Genomic DNA, 17,149 nt, shown 5'->3' on the forward strand with positions numbered 1-17,149 from the left:
ATGAGGAGAATTGGGCAGTAGCTCTTTTGCCAGTTTTATTCTTCATCCTTCAATACACATGCCATGGTTATGCTAAAAAATAATTAAACAACACATATACACTGGATAGTAGATGCAAATATACCGAAATGTTGTAATATTATTTAATTCTAAAGGAGTGTTCAAAGTTATGTCCTACTCCATTGCTCAACTAATGGAGGCCCAGACAGAAATGTTCGTTATTTACTGCAAATCTTGACAAAAGTAGTCTGAATGATGTGTTCACGAATTGGGTTTATCTAGTTCCCGAGTTCAGATCACTGGCTCAGTAATAATGTTTAAGATAACAACTCACTGGAAAGGATGCTTTTGCGTCCTTTTGGAAGCTTGAAGGACTCAAAAGCCTATTTATTGTAATTGCAATTACAAATTGTAATAAAAAAAGCGACCAGCGCAATCTTCAGAATTTCTCCTTTTGTGTTCTATGTGTTATATTTCATACAACAGAATTCTTTTAATACAGCAGTTTCTCATTTATTCAAACTGCTCATACTTTCTTACCCTACTAACCTCTGGGCTTGTACACATAGTAGCATAATGTCTGTGTTGCTATAGTAACCCATATTTACACTAGACAAGTGTTCTTCCTCGCAATGTTCCAGTAATACAGAACTGTTGTCCTCAGTTCTTTCAGACCTGTTTTTGTATCGTGGTTTCTTTCTCCATCCCTACTTCTTATACTGTTATTTCTATGATTTGTCTTTTGTTATTGCTAATGCACTTATGATCTCTGAAATCCACTGTATATGCATGTTTATCCTTGGTGAACTATTCCAATATTAGGAATTCCTTTTTACATTTTCTTATAGGACAGAACATAAAGGAAAGTTCTGTCATCAATAACTCCTCTTGTTTTTCCAAACCTGATGACATTCTTTCCTCCATGGATCACAAAAGGAGATGTTTTGCAGAATGTATACGCTGCTTTTTTCCGTACAATGAAGGTGGATGGAGACTAGGGATGTGAAACTCCAAATAGGACAAAGAAATACATGTAAGAAATACATAAAATAGTCCATATAACCTGTCCTATATGTTCTAAGTCATGCAATTCAATAGCTTTGTGTGTGGAAAACACAAAAATGTAAATTGGTATTAACTGATAATATTGCCCTCCTGCCTCCATTTCACAACTATCCTTCACACTCCTATACATTCAAACATAGTTCATAAACAATACATATGAGAACCAACTCAATTTGTATGCTGTTACTTCTCCGTTATTTTCTTTATATGGTTTAACACTCAAAGTTCTTGTGTGTATTATAAACAGCAGATCTGGAACGGGCGGACTACAAAATTTCAAGTGATATACAATTAAAATTTCAGTCTGTTCCTCAAAGCTATTGTATGACTTCAGAGGACTTGCCGCACAAGTACAGACTACTTTATCATATTTTTATGGTATTTATATTTACTCTTTTGTCCTATTTGGAGCTTCACAACTCCAGTCCTCATTCACTTTCATTGGATGGAAAAGAGGAGCCAGAACATTAAGAGAAAACTTTTTTTGTGTTCCATCATGGATAGAAAGTCAGACAGGTTTGAAAAGTAATGAGTGTGAGATGACAGAATTTTCTTCTCTTTTTTTAGGTACAATACCTTTTCCCAGCCTACAGACTTACTGTTAACCTAGCCTGACTGTTGTTTCAGAAATTGAATAACACCTCACTTATTAATTATTTAATTATTTCTGAACAATTGCTGATTATCCTAATCATTTAAGAAAGGCAAACATTCGGCCAAACATTTTTTTAAATTGAGAGCGTCTCACTGGTTTTCAGTGTCAAAAGATGCCAGGTGTCAGATTAAGAGTACTTTGAGAATCAAGTCTCAAGATTCCTGTATTCTGTTGTGCTTTGTCCAGCAGTCAAGAACGTGTTGTGTGTTAAATTGACAACACTACTAATTTGTAACTTACACTACTTTCCTTACACATAATGGGTAATAGGTTACTTTCGTTATGAGTAATGCATTAATAAAACATTGTTTTTGAAACTAACATTCCCTAAATCTGCAAATTAACAAGATTTATCCGATTTTTATTACAGAAATAAAATGTAATCAGGGAGTCTAATTAAATGTGCTGCCATTGACCTGCATAAACAGTGGATCATTTCAATTAGTGTTTGCAATGTTCTCTTGAATCATGCTATGGTGCAATCCCAGCTTAGGTTAACAGTTGTAGGAACAAAGAGAATACTGAGGAATGGGTTCTGCAGTTCTCTTGATGTTGCTATGCTTGTCTGAACAGGTGGAACCCTTTCAGTGGAATCACTGAGCTGGTTAGTAATGTTCTTCAGCCCCAGTCAAAATCCCCCAGTGTGGAGGAGCCAAAGGCGTAAGTACAGTACTGGGGCTTCACTTAGTATGTATACTCTCTACCCACCTCCTATACTGCTAGAAGTGTCTTTAGTCCAAGTAAACCAAGCAAAACCAGTATGGTGGTCTAATATGTGTCTGTATAGTGAGTGGTTTGTTGCTATTAAAAGGAATGTCTTGCCCCATAGACTTCCATTGTAAGTGCATTACTGTACATGTGATTTTTTTGTTGAAATCATTTGCTGTGGTAATCAGGAGAATGCCTCAGATGCTCTAACTGAAGATGTACATTTAGAATTTATTTTGTATGGAATGTTTTTTTCAATCAAGCCAGTTGTATGTGATCACTTGACACACTTATTTCATAAACCACACGTGACTAGTTACACTGGATATTCATGTACTCTTGTGGAAAGAGTTTCCAATAGTTTTGGAGTGTATGGCAAGCCGTTTTAGCTTTTATTCTTTTACAGGACATGAATTGTTGATATCAGCAATAACATTTTCATTAGTTAGAATTCTAATTCTTGATATCAATAATTTAATTTTCACTAGTGGAAATGCAAATGGTTGATATCAGTAATTACATTTCTACTAGTAAAAATGTGAATTCTTGAAATGAAAAATGACATCATCACACGTAGAAATCACATTCTTGATATCAACTAGTAATACCTTAATTGTTGATATTTATACTTTAATTTTCACTAGTAATGTTTCACACAGATTTGCTATTCATATCTAAAATGTGTTTCTTACTAGTTGAAAGTCCAATTTCACATATCAACAATTCTTTTCTTACTAGTAAAAATATAATTTTTGATATCAAGAATGTAATTTCTAGTGGAAATGCCCATTTTTAATTTCAACAATTGAATTCCAACTAGTAAAAACGTAAATTTTTCATATCAGATAATAAGTTTTTAAGAATTTTAATATCTAACATTTGTAATGTAATTGTTATTAGTAAGAAATACTCTTTAGATATAATTAATTACACTCCAAATTATTTATATCTGAAATCATTTTCCAGACATCAGAAATCCCAATTGTGACATGTTAAAATACATTTACAGACATCAAGAATTTTATTTTAAATACATTTCTTAATATCAGGAATTTATATTTTTACTAGTAACTATGTAAATGTTGAAATTAACATTACCCAAGTTTAACAAATGCTGTAAAAGTATTGCTCATTGTTATTCAGGTTAACAAATGTAGTTAACTAATGTTAGCAAATAAAACTTTATTGTAAGGTGTCACCCATTTGTCTATATTATGTGATCATTTGATTTCCTTCCTGTTCATAAAGTTACAAAGAGTACATAAAAAAGACATAAATGGGCATTTAATGTCATATGTATTTAATCATATCAAATTCAAAATAAACATTCGATTACAAAGCCTAACAAAACATGTACAATTATAATAATAAAAAAATTTATATTACATAAGAAATGTAAACAATTATAAATTAAAATAAAATAATTATAGAAACAACAAAAGTTTAAGTGATTTATATATATATATATAGTTTATATTTAAGATTTACACATTTCAATTTCATAACAGAATAATGTTTTATCTAATATTAATACAACTTAAATTTATTCATGTTTTATTTATTTAATATTGTTAAAGATTGCTAACTATAATTTGATGAAATTTTGTTATGAAATTACACACACACACATGTCCCCCACACTCTTTAAAAAGGTAATTTGGTCCCCTCATATTTTCAAGCTAAATCCATATCGAGTCCAAATGGTGGATTTGTATACAGTATTCTTTGCGTTTTTTTATTCTTTGCATTTCATGAAACAACCCTTACGTAATAGACCGTCAGTCTAATCAACGCGGCTCCGTTCATTTCTACAAAGTTGCTTTCGACAATGCTAATTTAAACAGGTTTTTATCGGCATTGATGTTGATATAAATGAATAATCTAGAGATGAAGAAAACACAAATGAGAGTTATTTATTGGTATATCGTTCTTGATTGGCAGCATTATGTGAAATGTGCTGCAATAAAACAAAACAAAGGACAATCCGTCTTTTAAGCACACATTGTAAGTGGAGTTTATATCAGCGCACAAGTCTTTGTAAAGTTATGCTTTTTACATTATATTTGTGAGGTAATAGTTTGATCAGTTGTTTGTTCCAATTTAAGCAGATTACTAGATCTGTGTTAAATATGTAAAGCTATTTTTAATATCAGCTCCTGTTTTTACCTCTATGTTGTTGTGCAGGTGACAAAGATAGATCTGCTGTGTTCTTAGAACACTTTTTTACTGAAGTGTATATATATGTAGACACTTTTTCTACATTAAAAACATACATACTTTACTGAAACTCTTTGCAATTAATTTGCAATACTTGAATCTTTAAAATACCACACATATTAAATGTATATAATACATATATATTAATATAATAATTATATCATACTTATATTAATATATACTGTAATGTATTCATATTGCACTATAAGTGTTGCGGACTGCACATTGACCCTTAATTATGAATAATGAGCAGTATATTGCAGCATTCATGAAGGTTTTAGTTTATAAAATGTTAGTTGGAATTAATATAATTTACACCTGCTCTTTCTGTACTCCCTTAATCCCATTCACCATTACATTTATTAAAACTTAATGAAAACAAATGTTTTCAAAATGTAAATACTATTTATTCAATATAAATATAATATACATATGATACTAAACTCCCAGTCAGCATATGATGTGGCTTGCGATCTCTTATGCGTCGTCCATTAGAGACAACACCTCGCAACAGCACCAGTTTTGTGCCCAGCAACAAGATTTATTCTGCATACGTAGTTCGGGACAATAGTTATTTAAAATTTTGCCAAATATACAGAGCAGTACGACCTGTAATTCTGGCTAAAAGGATTAAGGCAGTAGAAGATGGCACAGGTTGGCCAATCAGATGAAAGGGGCATTGCCGAGCTGTCCACATTTGCAAATCTAATATTGTTTTTATTGATTTTTTTAAAAATTTCAATTTTAATGAATTCTCATTTTCCGTTTCTGAAACGTACAAATAAAACCTAAAAAACAAGCTGTTCTTTAAAAGCTGCTCTCTCCATTTTTTAACCTGCTACTATTGGCTCCAAAAGTGGATTCAAGGGGAAAACAGGTCTCATTAATATTAATAAACTCATTACCATAACTAGTCTTACCTGTTAAAATTTTATTTCTAGATATCAATAATAGTATTTTTACTAGTTAAAATCACATTTAAGAAATCAGTATTTCTATTTTTACTAGTTGCAAAAGCTATTTTAGATATCAAGGAAATAACTGTTACTAGTAGAGCTCCCTTTACTGATATCATTAATTACATTGTTACTAGTAAAATTTTCATTGTTGATATCAACAATTGAATTACAACTAATACAATTATAATTTTTGATATCAGTAATTGAATTTCAACCTGTTACATTTGGTATTTCTGATATCTGGAAGTGGATTTCAGATATCAATAATTTGTAGTGTATTTAATTATATCTAACAAGAATTTCCTACTAGTAACAATTACATTACAGATATCAGAAATTAAATTGGTCACTAGTGAAAAAGGAATCACTGATATTAAAAATTAGCATTTTTATTAGTTTGTTCAATTGTTGAAATTAAAAATGGTAGAATGGTAGTAGAAATTACATTCTTGATATCAAAAATTTTATTTTTACTAGTGAGAAAATAATTGTTGATATGGGAAATTGGACTTTCAACTAGTAAGAAATACATTTTTTATATCAATAATTACATTTTGAATGGGAGTGAATGACATATCGGTGTGAAAATTTACCAGTGAAAATGCAATTATAGATATAAAAAATGTGGGTTTTTACTAGCTGATATCCCATTTTTGATAGCAAGAATGTAATTTCTGTGAGTGATTATGTCATTTTTTATATCAAGAATTCACGTATTTGCTAGTAGAAATGTAATTACTGATATCAACAATTTGCATTTCCACTAGTGAAAATTAAATTCTTGATATCAACAATTCATAGCCTGCAAATTAATAAAAGTAAATTCGGCTTGCAACAGTATCGGAGGTCATTGTGAAATTCAACTAGAGAAAATTCAACTACAGATCGAATTGAACAGAAAACTGAATTGTTGATATCAGCAATTCATTATTTATTCAATTATTTAAAGCTAAAACGGCTTGCCATAGGAGTGGACATTATTGATTTTCTGTGGCTGAAGTGAATATCACGATCAGTAGTGCATGTAAAACCTCCCTGTCACATACTTCACTGTTCCACATGACTTGAAAACAATGGAAAATGCCCTCTGGATCAATGCACATTGGATGAGTAAGCGCTTCCTCTGGATAGATTATTGATTGAGTCTGTCTGCATTAGGCAGAGATCTGGCAAATGTCAAGCTGGCATACTGTAGCAGTCTGGTGTCTTACGAGTCTTATTAAAAGTATTAGACACATCCTTGCAATGGTCACTGTCGATTTAAAGAGGTTTGACAGATGAATGTAGATGAGGAATTAACCCAGGGTGCAAAGCCTATTATATTAATGCTATTACAACTGAATAAAGAACTTATTAAGACTCATGTTTATTTTACCAGTGCTCTTTTAAACCTAAAGGACCACAATGCTGATTTGCAGAAAAACTGCTTAGGTTTTAGGCCTATTAACTATTAAATATTATTACAAAATTATAATAATAATTGGTGATTAGTATGAGTAAAATTATTTTTCAAGTTTAGTGAGACCAATACTGGTTGGCACATTCTTGTTTTATTTTCTTTAGCAGTGGTTATCTACTTCAAAACTGCCATAACTTAAGATCATTTTTGTGAATTCTGTCCACCAACTAAAATGCATATATCATCATATCTTTGTAATAGCTATTGGTGAAGACAAGTGAACAAAATAAAATCACACTGGCATTCATTAAGAGAAGGGTCAACTATATGATGAATGTAGATTTTAATAGAAAAGTTCCTTTATTGCTGTTTTATGAAATATTTTTTTGAATTAATTTGTAAAATATTATGTATTTTAAAAGTAAAGTACACACACACATACGCAGTGGCAAGAAAAAGTATGTGAACCCTTTGGTGTTAGCTGGTTTTCTGCATTAATTTGTCATAAATGATGATCTCATTTTCATTAAAGTCACAAGTATAGACAAACACAATGTGCTTAAGATAACAACACACAAACAATTATAAACTTTCATGTCTATATTGAACATATCCCATTAAACATTCACAGTGCTGTGGAAAAGTAATTGAACCCTTGGATTTAATAACTGGTCGATCCTCCTTTGACAGCAACAACTTTAACTAAGTGTTTCCGGTAGATGCGGATTAGACCTGCTCAACGATCAGAAGAAATGTAGTAAACTTCTTCCTTACAGAACTGTTTCAACTCAGCCATATACTTAAGATGTCTGGTGTGAACGGCTCTCTTGAGGTCATTCCACAGCATCTCTATTGGGTTAAGGTCTGGACTCTGACTTGGATTTGAAGTGGATTTTATTTTTCTGAAGTCATTCTGTAGTGGATTAACTTCAATGTTTAGGGTCACTGTCCTGCTGCATCACCCAACTTCTACTTCAGATGGCACACAGCAACCCTGACATTATCCTGTAGGATATCTAGATAAACTTGGGAATTAATTTGCCCCTTGATGATGGCAAGTGGTACAGGCCCCGAAGCAGCAACGCAGCCCCAAATCATGATGCTCCCTCCACCGTACTTCACCGTTGAGATGATGTTTTCATGTTGGTATGCAGTCTCCTTTTTAAGCCATACATAGTTCTGCGTGTTCTTCCTAAACAATTCAACCTTAGTTTCATCAGTCCACAAAACATTTTCCCAGTAGCGTTGTAAAGTGTCAAGGTGGTCTTTGGCAAACTTCAGGCATGCAGCAATGTTTTTGTTGGAAAGCAGCGGCTTCCTTCGTGGTGTCCTGCCATCAACACTATGCCTGTTTAATGTTTTCCGTATAGTATACTCATGAACAGAGATGTTAACCAGTTCCAATGTCTCTTTTAGCTGCTACTCCAGGGTTATTTTTTACTTAATTGTGCATTCTGCTGTGTTCCTTTGAGTCATCTTGGCTGGACGGCCACTTCTAGAGAGAGTAACCACAGTATTAAATCATCTCCATTTCTGGACAATATGTCTTATTGTGGACAGATGAATATCTAAGTTCTTCCAGATAACTTTGTAACAAGAATTTGGCAAAGCAAAAATTCTTGATTGTTGGTCTTTTTAGCGCTCTTTTTTACGAGACATGATCCACGTCAGCAGATACTTCTTGTAAATAGCAAGAAAAACTCTAATTAGCTTTTGTTTACATCATCAGCTCAGGGGTTCACATTTTTTCACCAACCTAAGCTGTGAATGTTTGAATGATGTATTCAACATGTACAAGAACAATACAATAGTTTGTTTGTTATTAGTTTAAACAGATTGTGTTTGTTCATTATTGTAATTTAGATGAATATCAAACTTATACATAAATGCAGGTAATTCCAAAGATTTCACATACTTTTTCTTGCCACTGTATATATATATATATATATATATATATATATATATATATATATATATATATATATATATATATACTGTAGATAGTACTCCATATTTGTATAAAACAAGTTTCAGTAAACAGAATATTCCTGTTCTGACAGCTTACCTCCAGACTGTATACTGGCATACTGTAGTGACAACATGCCCCATTATAACGGTGGAAATATTTAACCCTTTTTGTTTCAAGGTGGTCAAGGTATGTGTGCATAAAGATGTGAAAAAAATAAACCTACCCTGAGAAATATTTACAGGAGTATAAAGTGTGGGAACAAGCCCTGGTCTCCCCCATTGCATGCTGAAAGTAGCTTTTAAACTGTTGAATTAATCTCAGACTCATCCTAGAACAGTTCTTCAAACCTTACTTTTTTCCTCAGCATGCAGCTGACCTCAGATGTTAAAGGTTACACCTGCTTTTAATGACCCAATCCTAAAGTTTCCTCTCTTCATTCCACAGGAAGCTGCACCAGCAGTTTGAAATGTACAAGGACCAGGTGAAGAAGATCGGGGACGAGGCCCAAAAGAATCCAGAGCAGAAGAGCGACTCGCCCACCTGTGGGATCTGCCACAAAACCAAGTTTGCCGATGGCTGCGGCCACGTCTGTTCTTATTGCCAAACTAAGTTCTGCGCTCGCTGTGGAGGACGCGTCTCCTTACGGTCTAATAAAGTACGTCTGGCTTGTCTATATCACCATAACGTTAATAGACAATCACACGTTGTCTGTGAGTCTCTGTCTGTCTGTATCACTGTGTGTGTGTGTGTTTGTGTGGCAGTAGATTTGTTTGTCATCATCATTTGTTGTATAAAGACCCTGTCTATGTGACCCTGTGTCTGCATGTCTTGTGTTAAATTGCTTTATAGTGCAGCTGTGGCTCAATTTGATGGCTTTTGTTTGACCATTTAATTACATGACCACAAGAGGGCGCTAGACTGTAAAGAGTAAATAAAGCCTCAACTTGTTAAATAATCTATGGGTGTCTCCCTAATTGTTGGTGTTTGGTTTGGGGGTTGTCTTGATTCAATTAGCTTTGATATGGATAGTATCTTTCACAATACAAACGTTTCCAAATCGAAATATGTAAGAATATTCACTGTTAATGTACTCCTCAGCTCTTGACTATAAATCAGCAGACTATGGCAGATAATATTTTCATATATTATTCATATAGAAAGACAAATACTGACTTAATTAGTTTATAATTCAAAAAGTTATGGGAACATTTTACATTATTGTTCCTGTTGTTAATGTTTATAAAGGGTTTCATTAATGACCAATAACTCTTTTACAAATGCATTATAAATTATTGAGATGTGGTTATAACCAGTGTTGGGTATGTTATTTAAAAAAATCTACTTCTCTGAAATAATAATCAGATTACTTTACTTATTATTTTATTAAAAGTAATCTCATTACTGATTACTTTACTTTTAAGTTACTTTCTAAACCACTTTTTTGTTTTTCGGCTCAAAAAATTTAAAGTAATTTCTATTTGATCTATTACACATAATTAATATATTTTTTTACATATATATGTAACTCAAGTAATGTACCTGGTACCAAGTAATAACTAGGCTGTCAATCTATTAATTAATTTTTAATTGAATTAATTACATGGTGTCCCGATTAATTAATTGCATATACAAATTTTGCTGAGGAAGCCCCTCATATAGCAATAATTCAATATAAAATGATGAAATAATTATACATAGTTATCTTTAAATATTTAAAATATATATATATATATATATATATATATATATATATATATATATATATAAAATAAAAAATATTCAGATAATTAAAATGCATTACATTCTTGTAGCAGAAGAGTTAATCATTGATAAGACAATATGGCTTTAGAATACAATGTATTGTTTACTACCATATTAATGATCATAAGTCAATCATTGACATACAGTTCACAGCAATCCATTTCACAAGTGAATTTGTCAATCAGTTGGAGATTTATTATGAGGCTTGTTTAAGGACCCCTCAATTTACACCTACGTCAGACATGCTTGTGTAGCGTCTCATATGCGTTGCGTCATAAACATAAAATGTTTTGGTCACTGTGTCAATTTAAATATAGTTTAATACTCAATCTTTAAACACATCTTGAGATCTCTTAGTTTGGATTTGCACTCCTTCAAGTGTTTTGAACACAAGAACGTAATGTTTGCGTTGTGCTGCTGGATGGTTGTTTTCTTCACTGTATAAATTGTGCGTTACCGCACAGCTGAAATTTCACTTACTGCCCTCTGGAGTAAACAGGTGGTACTACAAGCTTGCATTTCTCGGGAATCTTCCTTATTACGGTCCGGGGGCATTGCGATTAATTGCATTAAAAATTTTAACACGTTGTTTTAAAAATAATTTATCGCACTGAATTAACATGTTAAATTGACAGCCCTAGTAATACCATTTGTTGAAAGTCAGTAACTGTAATCTGATTAAAATAATTAAAAATGTAATTTGTTACACTGCTTTTAGTGCCTAAAAGTAATTAGATTACAGTAGCTACTTTGTAATCCAATTACACACAACATTGGTTATAACAACATAAATAAAACATATGACTGTCATGCAATACTTGCCAAATAGTGAGTCATTTTACCTCAATGTTATAAATGCTTAGTAACACTTGTTCAACATTAGTTTGAACAATTTACCTTAATTTAAAATGGACACGTATAATAATACATTTATTCAGGAGTTGCAAACTATTGAAACCTACTCCACGTACATAAAGTTCAGTATAATTTAATGGTCATTGGGTGTTATTATATGATATATGCTGTGAATGAGCATGAAGACCTATAAAGTGTTTTTGCAGAGGACTTTAGGTAAGACCAGGTAAGTTGGGACTTGCAGTAGCACCCTTCTTTTGACAACAGTGGGTGTCAAAGGGATGTGACAACACAAGTGAGTCAAGACATTACAGTAAATGTAAATAAAGCGGCCTGTAGCACAATGACACAATCCTTCCTTTTAATAATATAATCAGCTATTTTTGCATAAATCATGAATTAGGGCATTTTATTGTAAAAATATGAATAAGTGTATTTATTAAGCGTTTATAAAATGTAATAAAATGCTCACTATTTGGAAAGTATTCCAATGAAAGTCATCCTTTTTATTCATGTTGTTATAACTGCATATCAGTGATTTATAATGCATTGACTTATAATTCATTAATGAACCACTTTATAACCCCTTAACAAAGGGAACATGAATGTAAAGTGTTAACAAAGTGATTAATGAAATTTGAGAAAACGTTGTCTATTTTCATGAAACAAACACAGACTGTTCTACACTGATTCCACCAGTCGCATTATATCCTGTTGTATTCCATACTGTACAGTGATATCGCCTATCCTCGGTGCCTCGTGTCTTTGTTCCTGTAATTCGTAGTAGGGATGCACCAATGTAGAATTTTAGTCTATACCGATTGCTAATAAATGTTTTAATGTTTTGGCTGCTAACCGATATGGAAGTGATTATTAGACATTTTTATATGCTTTTTAGAAATCTAACCATGTTGGAGAGTGGATTGTACATGCTTTAAGAAGTTTAGTTGTACATATTTTAATATACAGCAGTAAAGTTGAATATCAAATCAGTTCATTGTTTAAATTAGAAAAAAAAAAAAAAAAGCCTGGATATTATCTGCTTTTAGCATTGGCCATATCCATTGGCGTGCAGTGCAGAAACCTGTTACCTCTTCCAATAACACATTTGATTGGTCAGAATTTCTGTCACTCTGCTAATATAAATGAATCACAGAACCCTTTAAAATCTCCTGTGAACGGGGACACAGTAACGTAGATCTACAGCGCAATAATAAGCAGTTTTGATACTCAGTCAAACAGGACAAACAATGTGAAGATATCTGAGGTAGTCTACAGTTATTTTTAGTTGTTTTTAAAGTTGTATATATTATTGTATTTTAATGCATTTATTCCTTAAACGCATATACATGTTTTAATAAACAGGGGAAAGAATGTTTCATCATTTAAATACATTTTCTTGCTCCATTTAGTCACCTCTTCTCTGAAGGGTTTGACGGGGCTGACTGCTCACCACAGGCCTAATATTATCAATACAATAATTAAAAACAAATTAAAAACTGACAGGTATTATTAATATGGTTTCCAATATATAGTATATTCATAATTTCATGAGCTTTGAGCATTACATATTACAAATCATATTGTATTTTAAGTTTAATACCTTTATATCAGACTACTGAGGAAGTGGTTAAACATTTGAATCAAGTCGGGTCATTTTTATATGTATAGTGTTTTTCACAACACACTTCGTTTCAACGCAGCTTCACAGAAATGATGCTGTAATGTCTGTAATGTTTAAAAGTCCTCACTGATCAGTTTAAATGATAACGTGATTGAAAATCATGCTTTAACCCCCTGAGACCCAATCGTGACTGCTGTGTGCATTTTCCTTTTTTCATTTGTAACTTGTAGCACCTAGTAAACATGCAAAAAGAGCAAATAGATTTCCTAAAATGTTATGTCCACATATGTGTTGTTTAAATAATACCAAGATATAAAAAGTCAGATTTTCTTTAATCAAAATTATTATGTTTCCAGCAGTGTTGGTTGGTCATGTTTTTGAAACGTTACAGACATTTAATCAGAAATTAGCATAATTAATTCTGATTCAAAGTAATGTCCAGCATCATCCAATCACTGGCAACCATGTTAACTAAAATGATACATTATAAATTGTGAATCTATATACTGTTTATCATTGTCCCATGTCTGCCAAACATGTTGAGTGATCCAAACATCATCTGCAGCCTGAAACTGAACTTTAAATAGAAAGTTTGGATTGAATGCACTTAGCGGCCTAGAGAGCTATAGGACGCTCCATTGCTCCCTATTTAGTGAATGACTTAACCTCCAGTGTGCTGCCTTTCTGAACTGGCCTGAGAACAGTTTGAAATGCACCTTATTTTCATCCTAACTCCATATAAAAAAACAATTCTCAATATGAAAATGCACAGTAAATATAGGATTTCTAATGAAAATCTTGTGCTGTTGGACACATTTTTGCTTATATTTTAAAAATGGCATATCAGATGAAACTAGAGACTCTGATCTTTTGACTTAAACAGGTTTTAATGTAAAAACGTAATGAGGTTTCTTACCAGATGTAGTTTTGTTGGCGTTTCTCTCAAACATAAACTTCGCTGTGGTCAGCACCATGTTGTTTTGTCACATGACTGCATGCGTCAAAAGTTTAACACTTTACCGACACCATATAATCTCCTGAACTGAGATCAGTAGGTTTAAATGAAATTCAATTTTGCGTTGCGTAAAGCGAAGCCAAAAAAACAACGTCCACACATGTGTAAGCACAAGGTTTAAAATGATTTGTCTTTAGGCCTTCAGTGAATAAGCCAAAGGTGACTGTGGCAAGGATCCCAAAACTCCATAAGATGTTAGATAACAGAGAAGTGTGCAACATTTTAGTTCAAATTTTAATTAATTAATCAGAACTAATATCGGTACATTTACTTCTATCTCTTGCACATCTTTCCTTTTCATCACTCTCTCACTTCAGACTTAAATGAATTTGCAACATGAAGAGAAATTCTTCAGCATCACTTTCTTTTCTTAGTCTTTGATTTCTCTTTATAATTTTTGATTTCTCTTTATAATTTTATTCTTCAAATTCTCATTATGACCCATTAATATTCTCATATGCCTCTGTATCCAAATCTGATCTATCCAAAAAGTAATACACTTAATTGTTGCATGCTTATGGCACATTATTGTGTTTCTGATTAATTTGATTAAACTTGATTTTGTAATGCAAAATAATAAAATAATATCTCATTTAAATTGTAAAGAATTTATGCATCATGTTATTATTTGTTGTACTGCTTTAAAGTTAGTTCATTTTCATTTAAAAGTAAACTGGTAACACTTTACTCTAATGTTCCCTTTGTTAAGGGTTTATAAAAGGGTTTACTAATGACTAATAAGTAATTTACAAATGCATTATAAATCATTGATAGGCAGTTATAACCAAAAACCCAAAAAGTTCAAGTTTCATGCAATATTTGCCAAATAGTGAGCATTTTAACTAACATGTTACGAATATACATCGATTTTGTTATACACAATTATATTAATCCCTAAAATACCCTAATTCATGATTTATGCAGAAAAAAAATACTTACCTAGTCCTAGTTACTAAAAGTCCTCTACAAAGCCAATTTTTTCAGGTCTTCATACCCTGAGCACATTTCATGACCATTAAACTATACTGAACTTTAAGTACATTAATAAATGCTTCATATGTGTCCACTTTACATTATACATTATAATAGCTTACTAATGTTGAATAAGTGTTATTAAGGATTCATAAACCTGTGAGGTAAAATGGTGTACTATTTGCATGACAGACTCCCTTTTTATTAATGTTGTTATAGCCGCATATTAATGATTTAGAATGCATTTTAAATGAATGATATGTCTTTAATGTCACAGTACAATAAATCTTAATAGTCGTATAATAGTAACTCAGGGAGTACTGACGTTGACCACCACCCCTGGCGTCGTGAGTTTGAATCCAGGCTGTGATGGGTGACTCCAGCCAAGTCTCCCAAGCAACTAAATTGGCCCGGTTAATAGGGAGGTTAGAGTCACATGGGTTAACCTCCTCGTGGTCGCGATTAGGGGTTCTCGCTCTCAATGGGGCACGTGTTAAGATGTGCGTGGATCACGGAGAGTAGCATGAGCCTCCACATGCTGTGAGTCTCTGTGGTGTCATGCACAACGAGCCACGTGATAAGATGCACAGATTGACGGTCTCAGAAGCGGAGGCAACTGAGACTTGTCCTATGTCACCCGGATTGAGGTGAGTAACTGCGCCACCACGAGGACCTACTAAGTAGTGGGAACTGGGCATTCCAAATTGGGAGAAAAGGGGATAATAAACAAACAGTCGTAAAATAGGTGTCATTTTCTTTGTGCAAAATATTATTTCTAATTTTCCCCTTTGATTTTGGTGTGAAACATGACCTGGACATGTTCTTGACAGGTTTTGTGAGATCCACATCATAGCTGGATTTATCAGGTGCAGTCACTGATTCAATACTGGCATTAAAGTAATTGATTGAATATGAAAAACGATATCTATTCACTGAACTGTGACTATGACATAGTTCTGAGTAATCTATTTATTCAAATTCAGTTGAAGGTAATGAGCTCTCTGTCGTGAAGATGGATACTGCGCTTTGTTTGGTCTGTAGACAGCACACATTACAACATCTCATCCAGACAGTTGCTCTGGGTGTATAGAGATTATTTACATCCAAATTTGTCCGCCGCCTGTGTTTTCCTACCTTCGAGGAGTGGATGAATGTGGAAAATAGCTTTACCGTTGGTCAATTGTTAATCAGTGACTAATTCACTATTCACAGCTCATGAATGATGAATGTTGTGCATAATGCATTGTGTTTAGTGAGGGTGCAGCAAGAGGAAGATCTGGACATGCTTCAGTTGAGATAACACTCTGATTAACAGCACTTTTTTGTAGTTTGTGCACTTGTCTGTCTGCTTGAGTCAGTGGCAAAGTCCTTAGTGGTGTGAGACCAAGACTTTTGCCCCAAACAAACAGTATTGCGCCTGACATTGGATTTTAGGGGCAGCAAAATCCCCAGAAGTATACTAACCAGATTAAATGTATGCGTTTCTCATGAATATTTAACTTACATAATACGTTTTAGGATAACTGAACTGTTTAACATGTGATATGATTGGTGTTGATTAATTTGGAATTGTTTCACTGGCTTCAGATTAATATGTAGGTGTGCAATATAATAATAATAATAATAATAATAATGGGAATATGGATTTAGGAAGCTGCTTGTAGTTCAGACAGTTGTTTTTTCCTGTGATGCTGTGCACTCCATGCTGTACAGGGGACAGGGAGCCTTGTGAAGACAGCTGATGTTAGGGTGTCATAGACACCACCACTGCTGTGTCTGATGTCAGTGTGGATGGCTCCACATGTTAGAGGCCATGGATTAAGTTGCCCCGGCAGTGCCGGGTGACCAGATTCTTTTTCAGTGCTGGGACAGTGATGTCATGGAGCTCTCACTCTACACTCATATACACCCACAACATTGTTATTGGAACAGAAAAGAAAAGACACACTC

At 33.1% G+C, this 17,149-nt stretch overlaps 1 protein-coding gene across 1 annotated transcript in view; it reads left to right on the forward strand.

The window, feature by feature from the left end:
• Positions 1–17,149, forward strand: part of rims2b (regulating synaptic membrane exocytosis 2b) — a 207,412-nt gene that overhangs the window by 21,284 nt on the left and 168,979 nt on the right. Inside the window, exon 3 of the mRNA XM_052092883.1 lies at positions 9,417–9,627. Coding sequence (XP_051948843.1) covers positions 9,417–9,627 — 211 coding nt within the window. The remainder of the gene's footprint in view (positions 1–9,416; positions 9,628–17,149) is intronic.

Source organism: Xyrauchen texanus, chromosome 26 (genome assembly GCF_025860055.1).
Source record: "Xyrauchen texanus isolate HMW12.3.18 chromosome 26, RBS_HiC_50CHRs, whole genome shotgun sequence".
In the NCBI taxonomy this organism is placed as follows: domain Eukaryota; kingdom Metazoa; phylum Chordata; class Actinopteri; order Cypriniformes; family Catostomidae; genus Xyrauchen; species Xyrauchen texanus.